The 16,799-nt window shown below is 41.8% G+C and overlaps 1 protein-coding gene across 1 annotated transcript in view; it reads right to left on the minus strand.

The window, feature by feature from the left end:
• Window positions 1-1,775: 1,775 nt before the first annotated feature.
• Window positions 1,776-16,799, minus strand: part of LOC135246813 (ribonuclease inhibitor-like) — a gene marked incomplete at its 5' end in the record, with an annotated part of 63,975 nt that continues 48,951 nt past the window's right edge. Inside the window, 4 exons of the mRNA XM_064320100.1 lie at window positions 1,776-4,966; window positions 5,207-5,253; window positions 6,014-6,175; window positions 10,351-10,524. Coding sequence (XP_064176170.1) covers window positions 4,368-4,966; window positions 5,207-5,253; window positions 6,014-6,175; window positions 10,351-10,524 — 982 coding nt within the window. The remainder of the gene's footprint in view (window positions 4,967-5,206; window positions 5,254-6,013; window positions 6,176-10,350; window positions 10,525-16,799) is intronic.

Below are 16,799 nucleotides of genomic sequence, written 5' to 3' on the forward strand. Positions count from 1 at the left end.
GTTGTTAGTGGGATAAGCGGCAGGAAAAATAAGAATGAGAAGAAGAAGAAGAAGAAGAAAGAGAAGAAGAAGGAGAAAACGCAAAATCCCCTTAGTTTGGGGCTTTATTGTGTGGACATGTGAAGTTGTTTATGAAATCTGTCTGTTGAAATGGGGTCAGAATGTACAGAATTTAATGTTTTTAAGGGCTGAGTGTCTGTGGCTGTTGTGGTTATTTCTGTGGGGAACCCTGAAAAGTGCCAAACTCTCGGTGCTATATAGGTATGGGGCATGCCCCCGCCAAGGCGTAACTTGGTGGGATGGCATACCTGCCATCCCAATTTTTGTCCTAATATTGTAGCTTGTTCTTCTCCCTAGCTTGACTTGGCATAACCTGGGTCAGAATAATGCTCACTGCATGAACTGAACTGTGTGGCTATAAATAGCTGTACGAAATGAGTATTGTACCTGTGTTTTGTAGTTGTTCCGATGACCTTGATATGCAATTTTGTACATCGCTTTGGATAAAAGCGTCTGCTAATAAATGTAATGTAATGTAATGCCCTGCGATAGATTTGCGACCTTTCCAGGGTGTATTCATGCCTCTCGCCCAGTGCACGACACAAGAACGACACAAATCAAGACTGTGTGTCCAAAACATAAAATCTATGACATAGGAGCTCTGACAGCATCGATCACCATCAATCTCTGAAATAAAGACACAACAGCATTACTGGGACAGTATAAACAGAAGAATGCTTTACAGTATGTACTCTATGCGCAAAAACAAGGCAATTTATGTGCATCATATTCATATCAGTACTGTAATTCTGTAATATCCCACTGTAATATTGTAATAATATAAAATGACAGCAACACATTTCTGTAATGTAATTACAGTATCACATTTTGCATTAAATAATCAATGTTCAGTCCAAAAACTCATATTAGGGGCCATTGTTGGGGCCACCTTTTAAAGTTTGGCTGTACAATCCTTCCAGCTTCTCCCATTTTTATGCCTGGGTTTATAACATAGTCAATATCTGTGGCTCTAAATTCATTTTATACAGCAGTATTTTTGCTACTTGCTTGACCACAACCTCAGCCTCAGCCACGACACGTACATCAATACCAACTGCATTGGGCTGCTCCATGTTGTCAGACACTGCTGAATGTAGTGCTGTAAAACAGCCTTTTATGTTGGGATTACCAATCATGCTGCAATGCGACTCACCTGGGCAACGTTGCTGGAAGTGACGAGACAGGATTGCAAATATCTTGACTTTATTTCACAATCAGCATGTCTAGCAATAACAATTTGGATGTCTTAATATGAGGTGACTGTTTTGTGAAAACTGAGTGTGTGATTTAGAGTTTTGTACTTTCTGTGTAGGTACAGAAATTTGTGTCTTAAGGTAAGAATTTTGCCCATTAGTTTGGCAAATTGAGTTTTCCACATTGAGTCAAAGCAATCATAACATACTGTAATGCATTTGTAATGTGTGACTGCGGTTATTAGAAATGCATCTGAAAAAATGAGAATAAGTGCAGGGTCTCAGGAACATCTCAGAGACTGGATGTCATGCAAACCACACTTCTGCCCTGATTTTGGCTTTGTGGTCTAATCCATTCAACTGATGTGCAGCAGATCCAGGTTCAAACCTACAGGAAAACCATTTCTCTGAGAAGTAACATAAATATACCAGCTCAATAGACAAGCAGTGACTTTTCAAAATGTATTGAGTTGTGGTTACACTACAGTAACAGAAGCAACCATTCAGCAGACACTACACAACTTGTCTTATAACAGATTTTATTTCCACTACTGTAAATGAATTTCATTGCTTCAACTGTGCAGATTTTAGCCCCATGCTGATCTACTCATATTGAGCCCAAACATAATCCCATACAGAATATGAAATAAGTACTACTGTGTCACAGGAGTTCAATACATCACACAACAATGAATCATAACACCAACACATCTGATATTTTTTATAATTCAGGTTTAATCATTGAAGATTGTTGTCTGAAAATACAAAACATTAAAGCAACAGATTTAAAAAAAAAACAAAAAAAACAATCCCGACCCAACAATTAAGGAAACTAAACTCATCATTGTTTACAGTAATGAAATTAAAAAAGTACACTGCAGTGATCATTCTGCATTCTCCCTATCAGCTGCATTTGCCCACAGAAATTTGCACATTGGAACTCTTGTGAAAATGAATGAAAGCAACTGTAAAAACTAGTAAAATGCACAGTTAACTGGAGGAGTTTGCCACTGGCTTCTTTTATACAAAGATGCAGATACTGGAGACAGAGTTATTACTTCAAAAACATTTTACTCTGCCATCTTTTGGCATTATTACTCTCAATGTTATATTGATGTTTTAATAATCAAAAGTACATAAACACACCTTGAACATTTTCAATATAAACGTATAAAAATGTAAAAAAAATAAAATCATATTTAGACAGCAAGTGCTTAACCTGAACCTGCTAAAAGATCATACTCTCATGTACAGGGTTTAAGCTGTACTGAGGTTAATATTGGGCACAGCTGAAATTGCAGTGGTAAGGCATTGGTCAAGGAAGGTTGCAAGTGTGTCGACGTGTGTGTGTGCGTGTGTGTGACTGGGTGAGAGTGTGTTTGTGTGGGTGTATTTGTGAATGTGTGTGCATGCATGCGTACGTTTGTGGGAGTGACTGTGGATGTGAACATGTGTGTGTGTGTATGGGTAAGAGAATATGTGTGTGTGTGCGTATGTGTGAGAGTATGATTGAGTGCATGAGTATGTGTGTGTGTATGGGTAAGAGAATATGTGTGTATGTGCGTATGTGTGAGAGTATGATTGAGTGCATGAGTATGTGTGTGTGTATGGGTAAGAGAATATGTGTGTATGTGCGTATGTGTGAGAGTATGATTGAGTGCATGAGTATGTGTGTGTGTATGGGTAAGAGAATATGTGTGTGTGTGCGTATGTGTGAGAGTATGATTGAGTGCATGAGTATGTGTGTGTGTATGGGTAAGAGAAAGTGCGTGTGCGTGCGTTTGTGTGAATGTGTGTGAGACTGTGTATTTGAGTGTGTGTGCGTGCAAGAGAATGAGTGCATGTATGTGTATGTGTGTGTGCGTGACAGTGCCATTGTGAATTTGTGTGTGTTTATACATATGTGTGTGTGTGTGTATGTATGGGTATGAGAATGTTTGTGTATACATGTGTATATGGTGTGTGCACGCATGTATGTGTATGCATGTGTGTGTGCATGAGTATGTGTGTATGTGTGTGTGAGATTGTGTGTGTCCGTGTGTAGGTGTGTGTGAGTGACTGGGTGTGAGAGAGTGTGTGTGCGTTGGTGTGTGAGTGCGTGTGTATGAGTAAACATGAGTGTGTGTATTTGTGAGTGCTAGTACATGACTGAGAGAGAAAGGGTGTGTGTGAGAGTATGTGTTTGTGTGATGGAGTGTATGTGAGAGAGAGACGGTGTGTGTGTGTGTAACTGGGTGTGCGAGAGTGTGTGTAGCTGTGTGAGTGCGTGTGTGTGGGTCTAGGTGCATATGAGTATGTATATATATGTGTGAGTGTGTGTATGTGTATATGAGTGTGTGTGTGTATATAAGTGTGTGAGTGTTTGTATATATGTGTGTGTGTGTGTGTGTGTGTGTGCAGGTGTGTGTGGGTCTATGTGTATATGAGTGTATGTGTTTATATGTGTGTGTGTGAGTGTGTGATTGAGTGTGTGTGTGTGTGTATATATATATATATATATAGTGTATGTGTGTGCATGCGTTCGAGTGTGTATGCGCACATGTGTGTGTGTATGCGTGTGTGCATGTTTGTGTGTGCGCGCATGTGTGTGCGTCTCTACTCCAGTTAGCAGAGGGACACTGAGGAGTGTGTGTGTGTTGACACGTGTTTGTGTATTATGTATTATGTATGCATGCATGTGTGTGTGCGCGTGAGGGTGCACTGGTGAATGTGTGTGTTTGTGTGTGCGAGAAATTGTGTGTGTTCATGTGTGTAGGTGTGTGTGTGCATGTGTGTGATTGGGTGTGTGAGTGGGTGTGAGAGTATGTGTGTGTGTGTGTGGATGTGTGTGTGTTGGTGTTGGTGTGTGTGTCTATGTGTATCTGAGTGTGTATGCGTGAGTGTGTGTGTATGTGTAAATGAGTGTGAGTGGGTATGTGAATGTGGTGTGTGTGTGTACGTGAGAGTGTGTGTGTGTGCGTGCATGCATGCGAGTGTGTATGCGCACGTGTGTGTGTGTATGCGTGTGCACGTGCATGTTTGTGTGCGCGCGCATATGTGTGCATGTTTGTGTGCGTGTGTGTGTGTACATGTTTGTGTGTGTGCACGTGTGTGTGTGTGAGAATGTGTGTGTCTCTACTCAAGTTGGCAGAGGGACACTGAGGATCTCCTCACATAAAATCCAGCACAGAGGGGTGTGTGTTGAGTGAAGTGTGTGTGGAATCTGTGCAGGAGGGTCAGTGTGTCAGAGTCAGAGACGCTGTAGAAGGATAGAGTGCCGGCCGGACGGTCCACACACACTCCTACCCTGCACACACACACTCCTCTACCAGCACCATCACACACTCCTGCTCTGCGGTAGGGGGGGAGGGCAGGTATGCGTGTTTGGTTCCCATTGTGCCAGACAGAGTAACTGAGTTTATTACACTCCAGACTCCAGGAGATTTTATTGAATCCAAACCCACAGTCAGAACCCTCTCCTTTCCTGCTGATTCCTTTATATGTCACTGCTATAAAAACCCATACCCCCCACTCAGACACACTGAACTCAGCCTCCCAGTAACAGCGCTCACACACACTCTCTCTGCACACAACCTGGGGCTTGTACTCAAATCTCTCTGGATGATCAGGGTATGGCTCCTTTCTCCCCAGTGTGTGTGTCACCCTCCTGTTCCCCTCAGACAGAGACAGCTTTCTGTGCGCTGTGTTTGGATCCAGTGTGAGCTGACAGCCATCTGCACACCAGACATTAATGAGATTAATTATCATTATTAATATTCACCTCCTTATGTGTGTGAGAGAGAGAGAGAGCTGTGATAGTACCTGTGTGTGTGTGTTTGTGTACATGTGTGTTTCTGTTTGTGTGTTTATGTGTGTAAGAGAGAAGTCTCTCTCTCTCTCACACACACACACACACACACACACACACAGCAGTGTGTACCTATGGAAAGTGTTCTGTGTCGATACACACTCACATTTCCTGGGTCCTGGTTTGGTCCTGTTCTCCCCTCCATGGTCCACACTGTAAGAACAGCAAAACAGAATTTAGAATTTTAACCATCCTTTATTTCCACTCTCAACACACCAATGACATCACATAAATAAAAACAAAGACACAATAAAACACAAAACCAAGATCATATTAAAAACACACAAATCTGTCACAAAGGAAACTTATTCCATTCCCTCACCCTATTCCAAGTGCAAAAATAGCTCCCCTCCCTCCACTGAACATAAAACACCCTTATAACACACACACTCAGGTTCTCCATTGCTTTGTAATACTGAAACTCCACCATCAGTGTCCCTGATCAAACCCCTAACTACAACAACCACATCGTATTTACTGCAGTGATCCCCTGCAGCACCCTCCACTGGAGATCCCCAACCCTCTCGAGTAATGCTGGTTTGAATAGTGCCCTCCATGCCCCCCAACTCCTTTTGTGTGTGTATGTGTGTGTGTGTGTGTGTGAGGGGCACTATGGAAACTCTCTGTACTTACAGCAGTGTGAGTGTGTCCAGTTTAGCAGCAGACAGCACTCACACTCCTGAGTCTCCTGGGTGATTGTATTTCAGGTCCAGCTCTCTCAGGTGTGTGTGTGTGTGTGTGTGAGGTGCAGTGTGGAAACTCTCTGTACTTACAGCAGTGTGAGTGTGTCCAGAATAGCAGCAGACAGCACTCACACTCCTGAGTCTCCTGGGTGATTGTATCTCAGGTCCAGCTCTCTTAGGTGTGTGTGTGTGTGTGTGTGAGGTGCAGTGTGGAAACTCTCTGTACTTACAGCAGTGTGAGTGTGTCCAGTTTAGCAGCAGACAGCACTCTCAATCCTGAGTCTCCTGGGTGATTGTATCTCAGGTCCAGCTCTCGCAGGTGTGAGGGCTTTGAACACAGAGCTGATGCCAGAAAATCGCAGCCTCTCTGTGTGACTCTACAGCCTGACAGCCTGCAGAGAGAAGGACACACACCTTACACACATTAATATAAACTAACAGGGCCACGTGTGTCAAACACGTAGCAGTGTGTTACACACCTTACACACATTAATATAAACTAACAGGGCCGTGTGTGTCAAACACATAGCATGGTGCTACACACCTTACACACATTAATATAAACTAACAGGGCTGTGTGTGTCAAACACATAGCAGGGTGTTACACACCTTACACACATTAATATAAACTAACAGGGCTGTGTGTGTCAAACACATAGCAGTGTGTTACACACCTTACACACATTAATTGGGATGGCAGGTATGCCATCCCGTCAAGTTACGCCTTGGCGGGGGCATGCCCCATACCTATACAGCACCGAGAGTATGGCACTTTTCAGGGTTCCCCACAGAAATAACCACAACAGCCACAGACACTCAGCCTTTAAAAACATTAAATTCTGTACATTCTGACCCCATTTCAACAGACAGAATTCAAAAACAACTTCACATGTCCACGCAATAAAGCCCCAAACTAAGGGTATTTTGCGTTTTCTCCTTCTTCCTCTTCTCATTCTTCTTATTTTTCCTGCCGCCAATCCCACTAACAACATGCCTCCCCATTGGACATTTTACCGACACCAGCCAAATCTTCACCTACACAACCCAATCAAAAACTCGCATACACACGCAAAATACCCATACGTTTTTATTCTGAAACATTTCTAGTTCAAACAGCTAGTCTGCTGTGGCCTAGTGGGCAAGGTTACATTCTTGGGAACACAGGGTCGTAGGTTCAAGCCCCGCTAGGAACATGTTTCTTTAACATGCTTTTACCCTCACTAATAATTGTCTACTACTTCTCAATTACTGCTTTTGCACCATATCTACTCGCCGTTCACCGAACGTATACACTGCATTATGACGTACCGTCTGCACGTTCAGTTATTAACCGGCTACAATATTGCAAAGCCATATGGATTCAACGGGAGCTCTTCTGTGCTTACTGGCCTGTGTTCTTCTTTAAAACCACGGACAGGTTTGCTAATGATATTTCACGCGTTGCATAGCTATGTCACGGTGCTGCACTAACAAAGTCACAGACTAGCAAACCTCCGGTTTAAGGATTGAATCCCGCCTCGCCCTCAGGCAGATCATTTCCTCTTTTACACTAATGTTTTTTTACGCTTATATTTGCTTTACCAAAACTCACTCACAGCCACCCATATGCATTTCATGACGGCAAATATATTCCTTTTATTAAAAAGTTACACCAGTTCACCACTCTGCCATTTCTACTAACTACATTTCTTCACTTGGCTACCGTACAAAACCTTCTTATCAGCAAACACCACGTTTCTACATTCATGTCACCTCGCCCTGTTCTCTATCTAGCCACATACAAACAATTACTACATATGTACGTTCTGCAACTCCCCATTAAAACATTACATTTAAAACCATGACTCACTCATAATTATAACTACTAGCACTGAACATGAGAAAAACACATCAGTGCAATAGATTTCACGTTACTTAACCCTCCACTTTACCGGCTAATGTTTTATACCGATTGTTATATATACCGTTCGATAAGGATACTAAGCTCTCTCATGGTCACTTCATTTACTTCGCACTATAGTCTGTGATCATGTCAACCTTCACCTACATGCCCATTCTGCTAAAAACATCTTGTTTCAACTACGCTATTTCATCATTTCATCCTAACTTCTCTCACACTGTTGTTATTTTCTCAAATGGAACGCCTGCTGGGACATATGCGTCTGCTCCTATTTTCCACTATCAAGTTTTCCGATTCTAGCTTAGCAAAACAGCGAAGAGGATTCCTACCTGCAGATAAGCCTATCAAAATGCCTTATAAACCTTACAAACACTAAAAGTGCATCTCCACGAAATAACAGACAACGGAGCAGGACAGAAGGGTACACAAGTTGCGACCTAGGGAGCTCTAATTCTACGGGCTTGCTGATTCTTTTGACAATCAAGGCTCGTTGGATGGCCGTCAGATCTGTGAGTACATATACTGGCCATATTTCACCTGGGTTTCTGATGCGTTTACACTTACGCCAGCGCACACTTTGTCACAGCCAGTGTTTTACATATATAACAAACCAAAACTGCCAAACTGTACACACTCATCAGACTGTACAAATTCACGCAGGGATAGCCATAATCCACAACCGTTTCTTACAGGGTCACTTCACATTTCTCACTCTCATAATAAAATGCTTTGCAAAAAGAAAAAATATCTCATAAAAAACACGCTTTCAACGTACAAAAATGCCCAGTTACTCACACATACAAGACATACACCGTCTATAACTCATTCATTCAGACTGAAAAAATCCAGGCCTGCGATTAAAAGTACTGATATCAAAATGACGCCAAGTTACGGTACTACAAACAATATAGGCTATCTTGCCTCACCGAAATTACATAAGATGTATTCCAAAGCAATGCTACCCAATATTTCCTCAATTCTTTCAAGTCACTTGGCCCTGTGTTTTGTAATTTTACAATTTTACAATGTCATGCAAACTTTGTGTCAGATCAAAGTGTCAAATATTTCGAATTGCCTCATGGAACACTTTGAAATTCATGTAGAAAACTACTGGTGAGTAACTACAGGAAGCATATTTCTCCAGAAAACATATGTTTATACTTGCTTCTGAACTGAATTTCAGTAAATGTACAAGTTATTGTATATTTGCTACGTACAAGAAGTACTGTATGTACAATACATATTGTACATACATACATAGAGAACTTCTTTATCCCCATGAGGACATTTCCCTGGCAGCATGTTACATTCACATTTACGAACACACACTTATACCAAGAAACATACTATCATTCACGCAACAGAAAGGCTGGGCAGCGAAATACATACATACCAATACAAATTGGACATATAGACGCCGATTCAATCAATCTTGACTGTGAGAAAGCCATCCACACATATGTTTGGCCTGCCCATGTAGTGCATGCTTTTATACACACAGGGCCAAGTGACTTGAAAGAATTGAGGAAATATTGGGTAGCATTTCTTTGGAATACATCTTATGTAATTTCGGTGAGGCAAGATAGCCTATATTGTTTGTAGTACCGTAACTTGGCGTCATTTTGATATCAGTACTTTTAATCGCAGGCCTGGATTTTGTCAGTCTGAATGAATGAGTTATAGACGGGGTATGTCTTGTATGTGTGAGTAACTGGGCATTTTTGTACGTTGAAAACGCGTTTTTTATGAGATATAAACTAACAGGGCTGTGTGTCAAACACATAGCAGTGTGTTACACACCTTACACATGTTAATTGTCTTCAACCTGCCCAAGTTCTCCTCTGCTGAGGTCACTCCACTGGCTACCAGTCACTGCAGGTTCAATGTCCTGACCCTCACCTACACTGCAGCCAACAGGACGGCCCCCGTCTACTTACAGCACATGATTAAATCCTATACGCCCACTTGACCACTGCCTTGCACCCCCTGCCATCCGGGTAAAGGGTTCAAACTTGTCTCTACCACGAAGCTTCTCCACCCTAGCTCCACCCTAGCCAGTGGTGGAAAAAACTCCCTGTTCCTCTACGAACCTCTCCCTCACTACCCATCTTCCGCCGTGGTCTGAAGATGCATCTCTTCAGACTATACCAGGACTAACTATCACCACTCTGTAGATCATTTCTATCACTTAAATCCCTCTATTTCTACACATGTACCTGTGTTCACTGTGTGAACTATACTGAATGTGTTCATGGCTATGAATAACTGTGCAAAGTATTGTACCTTATTGGACCAGTGTTTTGTAGTTGTTCCAATTACCTTTTGTATGCACTTATTGTACGTCACTTTGGATAAAAGCGTCTGGCAAATAAATGTAATGTAATATAATATGAACTAACAGGGCTGTGTGTGTTAAACTAAAATAACATGAATGTGGAATGAGTCATTATCAAACACATTTGAGTTTACACCCCATTACAGTTCAGTAAACAGGACTGATTCATTTTCTTCATTCATTTGTGTAGTCAAATTCTACAAGAGGAAGAACAGGAACATGCTGTTTCAGTTCTGTGAAGTGTCTGCTTTCACATTAGAAACATTGACATCAGTGTTGTATTTAATTACATTGTAGCCCTTTGGATTGAAGGGGTTTGTGTTTGTACTCACCCCAGTCTCTGCAGTTTACAGTGCGGGTCCTCCAGTCCAGCAGAGAGGGCTCTCATTCCCGAATCCTGCAGCTCGTTGTCTCTGAGCTCCAGATCTCTCAGCTCTGAGTGAGAAGAACGCAGGATTGAGGCCAGAACCTTACAGCAGCACTCTGTGAGATTACACCAACCCAGCCTGTGGAGAGACCACACACACACAAACACGCACGCACGCACACGCATACATTCTTTGTGACATTGTTCACCTTGACAGTTGATACATATGTACCTATGCATTCCTGAGATGTACACACAAAAACAGGGAGGGAGGTGTGTAAATTAAGTTCATAAAGTATTCTGACTAATCCACGATAGCCTAAGGTAATTACTGGGCTCTAATAACCCTTTCCATGTGATGAACTTATCTGATTTGTAAACATATTAATTTCATCTGCAAACACAAAAAACAGCATTTTTGTGGTGCACTTTACCTCACCTGACATGTTCTTCAGTACATAAACATTTATACATTTCAAAGACGCTGAATATTCATCACTATGAATAGATAAATATAACCGTTAATGTATAACTACTCGTATAACCCATTAGCTAAATACATTACTGTTATAATGATAATATTTTCTTCCTAATCTTGTAACCATCAAGTTATCAAACAATTTAAGTTTAACAAATTATACAGTCTGTCAGGGTTTTTGACATTAATTTTAAAATATTCAGCAAGGTGAAATGAAACCGCATTCAATACAAAATTGCGCTCTTCCTTATTTACCTCTCGCCAAAGTAACGTGACGGTAACCATGACGACGCTGTTTAAAACGTGGCCGTTAGGAGGGTCGGTTGGTTACCATGGCGATGCCAGCTCGCTCTGAGCTGTTTACTGTTACCTCAGCTAGTTCATTCTTTGAAAATACAGAACTACAGTTACATAACACAATTATTTGATAATAACTATTAACACTTTGCAAATATCATTTGTTTACCATTTACATCAAACAACATGACCCTCAAGTTGACACGTTGCCATTGTTCTAAGTTCAGCTTTCGCTTTGATTCACAGGCACGAGTTAGCTAGCTAGCCAGCCCAACCTACCTTAACGTTACTTCATGACCCAACCTAGCTAGCGGAGGCAGTGAGGAACTAAGCAGCTAACTGTCACAGACAACTTAAATATATACACCAGTATATAAAATAACATGAAGGTTTTATCTAACCAGTCATGATATTAATGGTCAGACCTGCGATATTATACCTGCTAACAGCTGAAGCAGAGCCGGAGCTGTGTACGAGCTGTGCTACAATGCAACTACGGCATCAACTGGAATTACACTGCATCGTCAGCTAGTGGCGGTATGAGAACAGCACAACTGATTACTGTTACTAACTTTTTTATTGTTGGTAGACGCTAGATTTATAAAAACGTGGTGTCTTTTGAAACTTCCACACATTGCACCTATGTACTGTATGTCTTTACGCTATAATCCATCCATTCATTTTATTTTCACACGCTTTTGCGAATATAATAGGTTAATTATTGCGTTACATTTAATTATTTTTGTAACAATGATAATAATAATGAAAAAAAAAGCCTGATGTATTAGGTCATTTTTTTTATTTTATTTTAAACCCCCTTATCAACATGTTTGGTAGCCCTTGTGGAGTAATAAACTTCACAAAAAATGTAATAAGTGGGGGCATTTCAAGATTATTAGAATACTTATCTAAGAAATACTCCTGTACATGATGTTATTCTTTAGATGATAGGAGCTAGAGCCAGAATATTGATCTCTGAATCAGACTATTCCACACAGCATGACTGCTTACAAAGGTATATTATCCAGGCTATGACTTGGGACTGGAACCACAGAAAAGTAACTAAACTGAACGATGTAACACTGCATCTAAACAGCAGCTCACATGTTTTTCAGATGGACACTCTCCCACCAAGATGTACACACATACCGTGCCGGTGAGTTAATGCCCGGCTTTACCAGCAAAATAAAATACCATTTTATTCACAGTCCTTTCAAAAACACCACAATGCTGAAAATGAAACATCCTGCTGGACTGAACTCTGACAGTTCTATAGATGTAATTCTGACATTATGGGCCCTTATCCTATAATGCAAGTTCTCTGAATTGGGGCAATGGGCTCATCTACCTTTTCTATGATCTTTTCTCTGGGCTTAACCCTCCCATCCCATACTAGACGTGCAGCTGCCACCTTTCAGAGTGGACAGTGAGTTAGTTTTCAGTGCTGTAGGATGTTTGGCCACCACCAAAAGTGAAGACAACACACATTTTTTATGTGTGGACAGTGAATTTTCTCATTTCCTTTTAGTTTTCTGTGACAAACTTCCCACAGCACTGCAAGCTAACACAGCTAAAGGCAGATTCACTGTAGAAACAGGAAGTAATGCACATGCTCATATTTATGTATTGTGGTGTGGGCCGCTGGAGCCCCGCCCCTCCCTGCCATCAGCCGCCACTCAGCTCCACCTCACCTGTGTCTCACCGGCCCAGCCTGCCGCCCCATGGACAGCGCCAGAGGGACAGAGCTGAGTTTCAGCACCTCCACTCTACACTCAGACCTGGACAGCGCCGGAGGGACAGGGCTGAGTTTCAGCACCTCCACTCCGCACTCAGACCTGGACAGCGCCAGAGGGACAGGGCTGAGTTTCAGCACCTCCACTCCACACTCAGACCTGGACAGCGCCAGAGGGACAGGGCTGAGTTTCAGCACCTCCACTCCACACTCAGACCTGGACAGCGCCGGAGGGACAGGGCTGAGTTTCAGCACCTCCACTCCGCACTCAGACCTGGACAGCACCGGAGGGACAGGGCTGAGTGTCAGCACCTCCACTCCACACTCAGACGTGGACAGCGCCGGAGGGACAGGGCTGAGTTTCAGCACCTCCACTTCACACCACACTCAGACCTGGACCTGAGATACAGTCAGGCCACCGGCAGCATACCAGTGCTTTTTCCACACAACTTTCCCCTTTTCCTGAGTAGCTGCTGGCCCTATATAGGCCTCATGGTCTCACTCCAGGGGTGTGCTGGCTTTCCCCTCACTGAGTGACTAACAGAATCTCTGATTCCCGTTTCTTTTTTTTGTGGCAGACTCGGACGTGCCCCTCCTCATGGGCTGAATTTTGGACCCACCTGCACTTCCCTAGCACTTTTGCTTTCCCCAACTTTTGGGTAGCCTGATCTTGTTTTGTGTTTCACTTTTCCCCTGTCTTCATTCATTGTGATACCGCTGTCACAATAAAAGTTCTCGCTCAAAAAATGGCTACAAAGCTTCAATAAAATGTCATTATTTATTTTTTATTAGTTTTCTTTAATGCAGATTCATGCACAAACGTTTTGGCGTGTTGCCTTCTTCAGTGTGCAGGTACAGTGATTAAGACATTCCACCTTCTTATGAACAGGTAACAGCTGCCTTTCATTAGGGCTGCTGGCCAATTATTATGAGACAATTATTTATTAAGGCTGCTAGACAATCATAGTGAGGCAATTTGATAAATTGGTAAATTGGTTAACAAGAACAATCAAGGAGAATAGTAGAGGGGTGAATGTATCCACAAGTGGCCACAATAGAAGACATCAGACTAAGCCGTTCATAAATCCATGTGGCCACTCGTGAGCCCAGTCACACCCCTCAATCACAAATGCATTCAGGTTATACACTGCAAAATCAAAATCAACAAAAAAGCAGGCATAAAGGCCATACACAGAAATCTAAAGAAAAGGAATAAGGTCCTGCTCCTCATTGAGGCCCTCTGGTGACACAGATTTGAGTCTATATCCAGAAGGCCTCTCTTTGGAGTAGTTTTTTCTCAAAGTCACCTCCCCTGCGGGCTGGCGTTACCTTTTCTATACCCATACATTGAAGGTCTTTGATAGAATGTTCCTGTTCTATAAAGTGCCTTGCCACTGGTGAGGTGATATCACATCTTCTTATAGAGGATTTATGTTCCCCAAGTCGTTGTTTTAAAGCACGTGTAGTTTTACCTATATACACCTTGGGGCAGGGACACTTCAACATATAGATTACACCTTTTGTACTGCAAGTGATACAAGATTTAATTTGATAAGATCTGGATGTTTGGGGACACACAAAATGATGTCCTTTCATCATATTACTACAAGATGCACAGCTCCTGCAAGGGAAACAACCAGTTATAAAAGCTTGTTTTTTCTCTTTAACTACGTCTGACTTCACTAGCATACTAGCCAAATTTCTTGCTCTTTTATAAGCAAATAGAGCAGGGCTCTGAAAGGCTTGGTTTAAGGAAGTGTCTGAGGACAAAATATGCCAGTGCTTGTTTACGATAGATCAAATTTTGTTAGAACAGTCATTGTAAGTCAGAACATAGCTAACAGAGAATGTCTTTTTTTGTTTACTCTGTGTTTTATTTAGCAGGTCATTTCTATTGAGACCTTTGACCTTTTGTTTAGCGTCATCAAGCCATACTTCAGAGTATCCTCTTGAGTGAAAACGCTCAATGAGGAGTTCCGATTGTTTGTCGTATTCTTCTTCATTGTCACAGATACGGCGAAGCCTATGCAACTGACTCACAGGTAACCCTTTCTTTAATGGTAATGGGTGATAACTGTCAGCTGACAAAATTGTATTTTTGTCAGTGGGCTTTCTATAAACCGTAGTACTTAGAGAATTGCCTTTTTTAGTGACTAAGACATCCAAGAAGTGAATAGCTTCTGGGCTCTTCTCAACTGAAAAGGAAATAGATGGTAGTTTTGAATTAATGTAATTAACAAATTCCATCAGCTTAATTTCTGAATCATTCCATATCATAAAACAACCATCAATATACCTCAGTATTTAGTCCAGTATTTAATAGAACTTATGTAAGGATTGTTCTCATAAATATAATCAAGTTCAAATTTTCCCATGAACAGATTAGCATAGTTGGGGGCTAATGGAGTCCCCATGGCAGTGCCATGTGTTTGCAAGCAGTAATCTTTATCAAAGAGAAAATATTTTTTTGTGAGCACCAATTGAGTGAGACTGATAATAAACTCAGTAGGCACACTACCTTCATGATTGGAAAGAAAGAATCTCAGAGCCTCCAGGCCGGGATTCATAGGTATGGAGGTGTATAGAGAACCAACATCTAATGTAACTAAAAAGTCACCTTCATCTATGTTTGACAATGCTTGTAAATTCACTAAAAAATCAGTGGTGTCTTTCAAGTATGATGGTAATAGCTTAACTGTGGGGTAAATATGAAAGTCCACAAATCGAGAAATGTTCTCAGTAAGGGAGCCAATGCCAATGATACTATAGGCCTCAAATGAGGATCTTCAAGGGATTTATGAATCTTAGGCAATGCATATAGTACAGGTACGGCAGGGTGATTCACAGAGAGATATTTAAATGACAAGATTGCTCTGTGCCTCGTTCCCGTAACATACAGTATGGATGTGATAAAAGTTTATTAAAGAAGATGAAAGATATGGAACTGAAGGTATCTGTAAGTGGGTGGAAAATCACAACCTGTACCTGTACAACATGCCATATAAATGATCTGCCCGTTTGCAAATGTCGCACACAATGCAAATCATGCAAACTATGCAGACTACACAGAAGTATAAAACAGTCCTTAGAAGGACCATCACTGTCAACCCTTGCAGGAGGGAGTGCAACACATACAGGAATGATAGATTCAATCATTAGGGCACACCAGTAGCACAATGCCCCTTATTTACTGTCAGGATAATTACCATGCAGTGCCCCCAAACCCTGTGGGGGGGGGGGGGGGGTTGTCTGGCGGGGATGGCGGTAGGTACTAGAGTTTTGGTCAGGTCAGACTCTATTTTGTCAAATGTAAACTAGTGTGGATTGCGGGAGATGTTCTCTGGATAGCATTTAAGGGAAACTCAAACAATTTACTTCATTATCCAAAGTCCTTTCATAAAAAACATTTTTGGTATGCATCACAATTTCTTTGTGTTCCTTTTCTTTATCTTACAATCACTTCAGGTGCATGTCCTTTCCTCAATTATAGCATAGTGTCCAGTCCATCTTGGTATGCCTTGTAAATAAAATGATTGCCTCTTAACACTGTTAAAGCTTTCTATTCATGGTTATTGGCAACTCTCATACTGTGTCATAAAGTGCTCTTTCTCCTACAGCGCATATAAAGTACGTGGCTTACTTATACACTGACTGAAGTGTGCATCTCTGCTAGAACCAATCACTGCATTGGTGCCATAAATAAACTTCTCTTTCATCATCTTGTGTTTGAAAGCCAACTCTAGGGAATGACATCCGGTCCAGACCTGCATAGAAGCATCCAATTGCACCAAGTTTGGTGCTGACAGACAGTAGCGTGTCCAATGCGAAAGGAGGCTACTGCCCTCCTGGAAAAGCACATAGGACACTGCAGCGCTAATATAGCCAAGGGCTACAGACAATAGCCAAG

The sequence above is a fragment of the Anguilla rostrata genome, unplaced genomic scaffold (genome assembly GCF_018555375.3).
Source record: "Anguilla rostrata isolate EN2019 unplaced genomic scaffold, ASM1855537v3 scaf0936, whole genome shotgun sequence".
Lineage (NCBI taxonomy): Eukaryota > Metazoa > Chordata > Actinopteri > Anguilliformes > Anguillidae > Anguilla > Anguilla rostrata.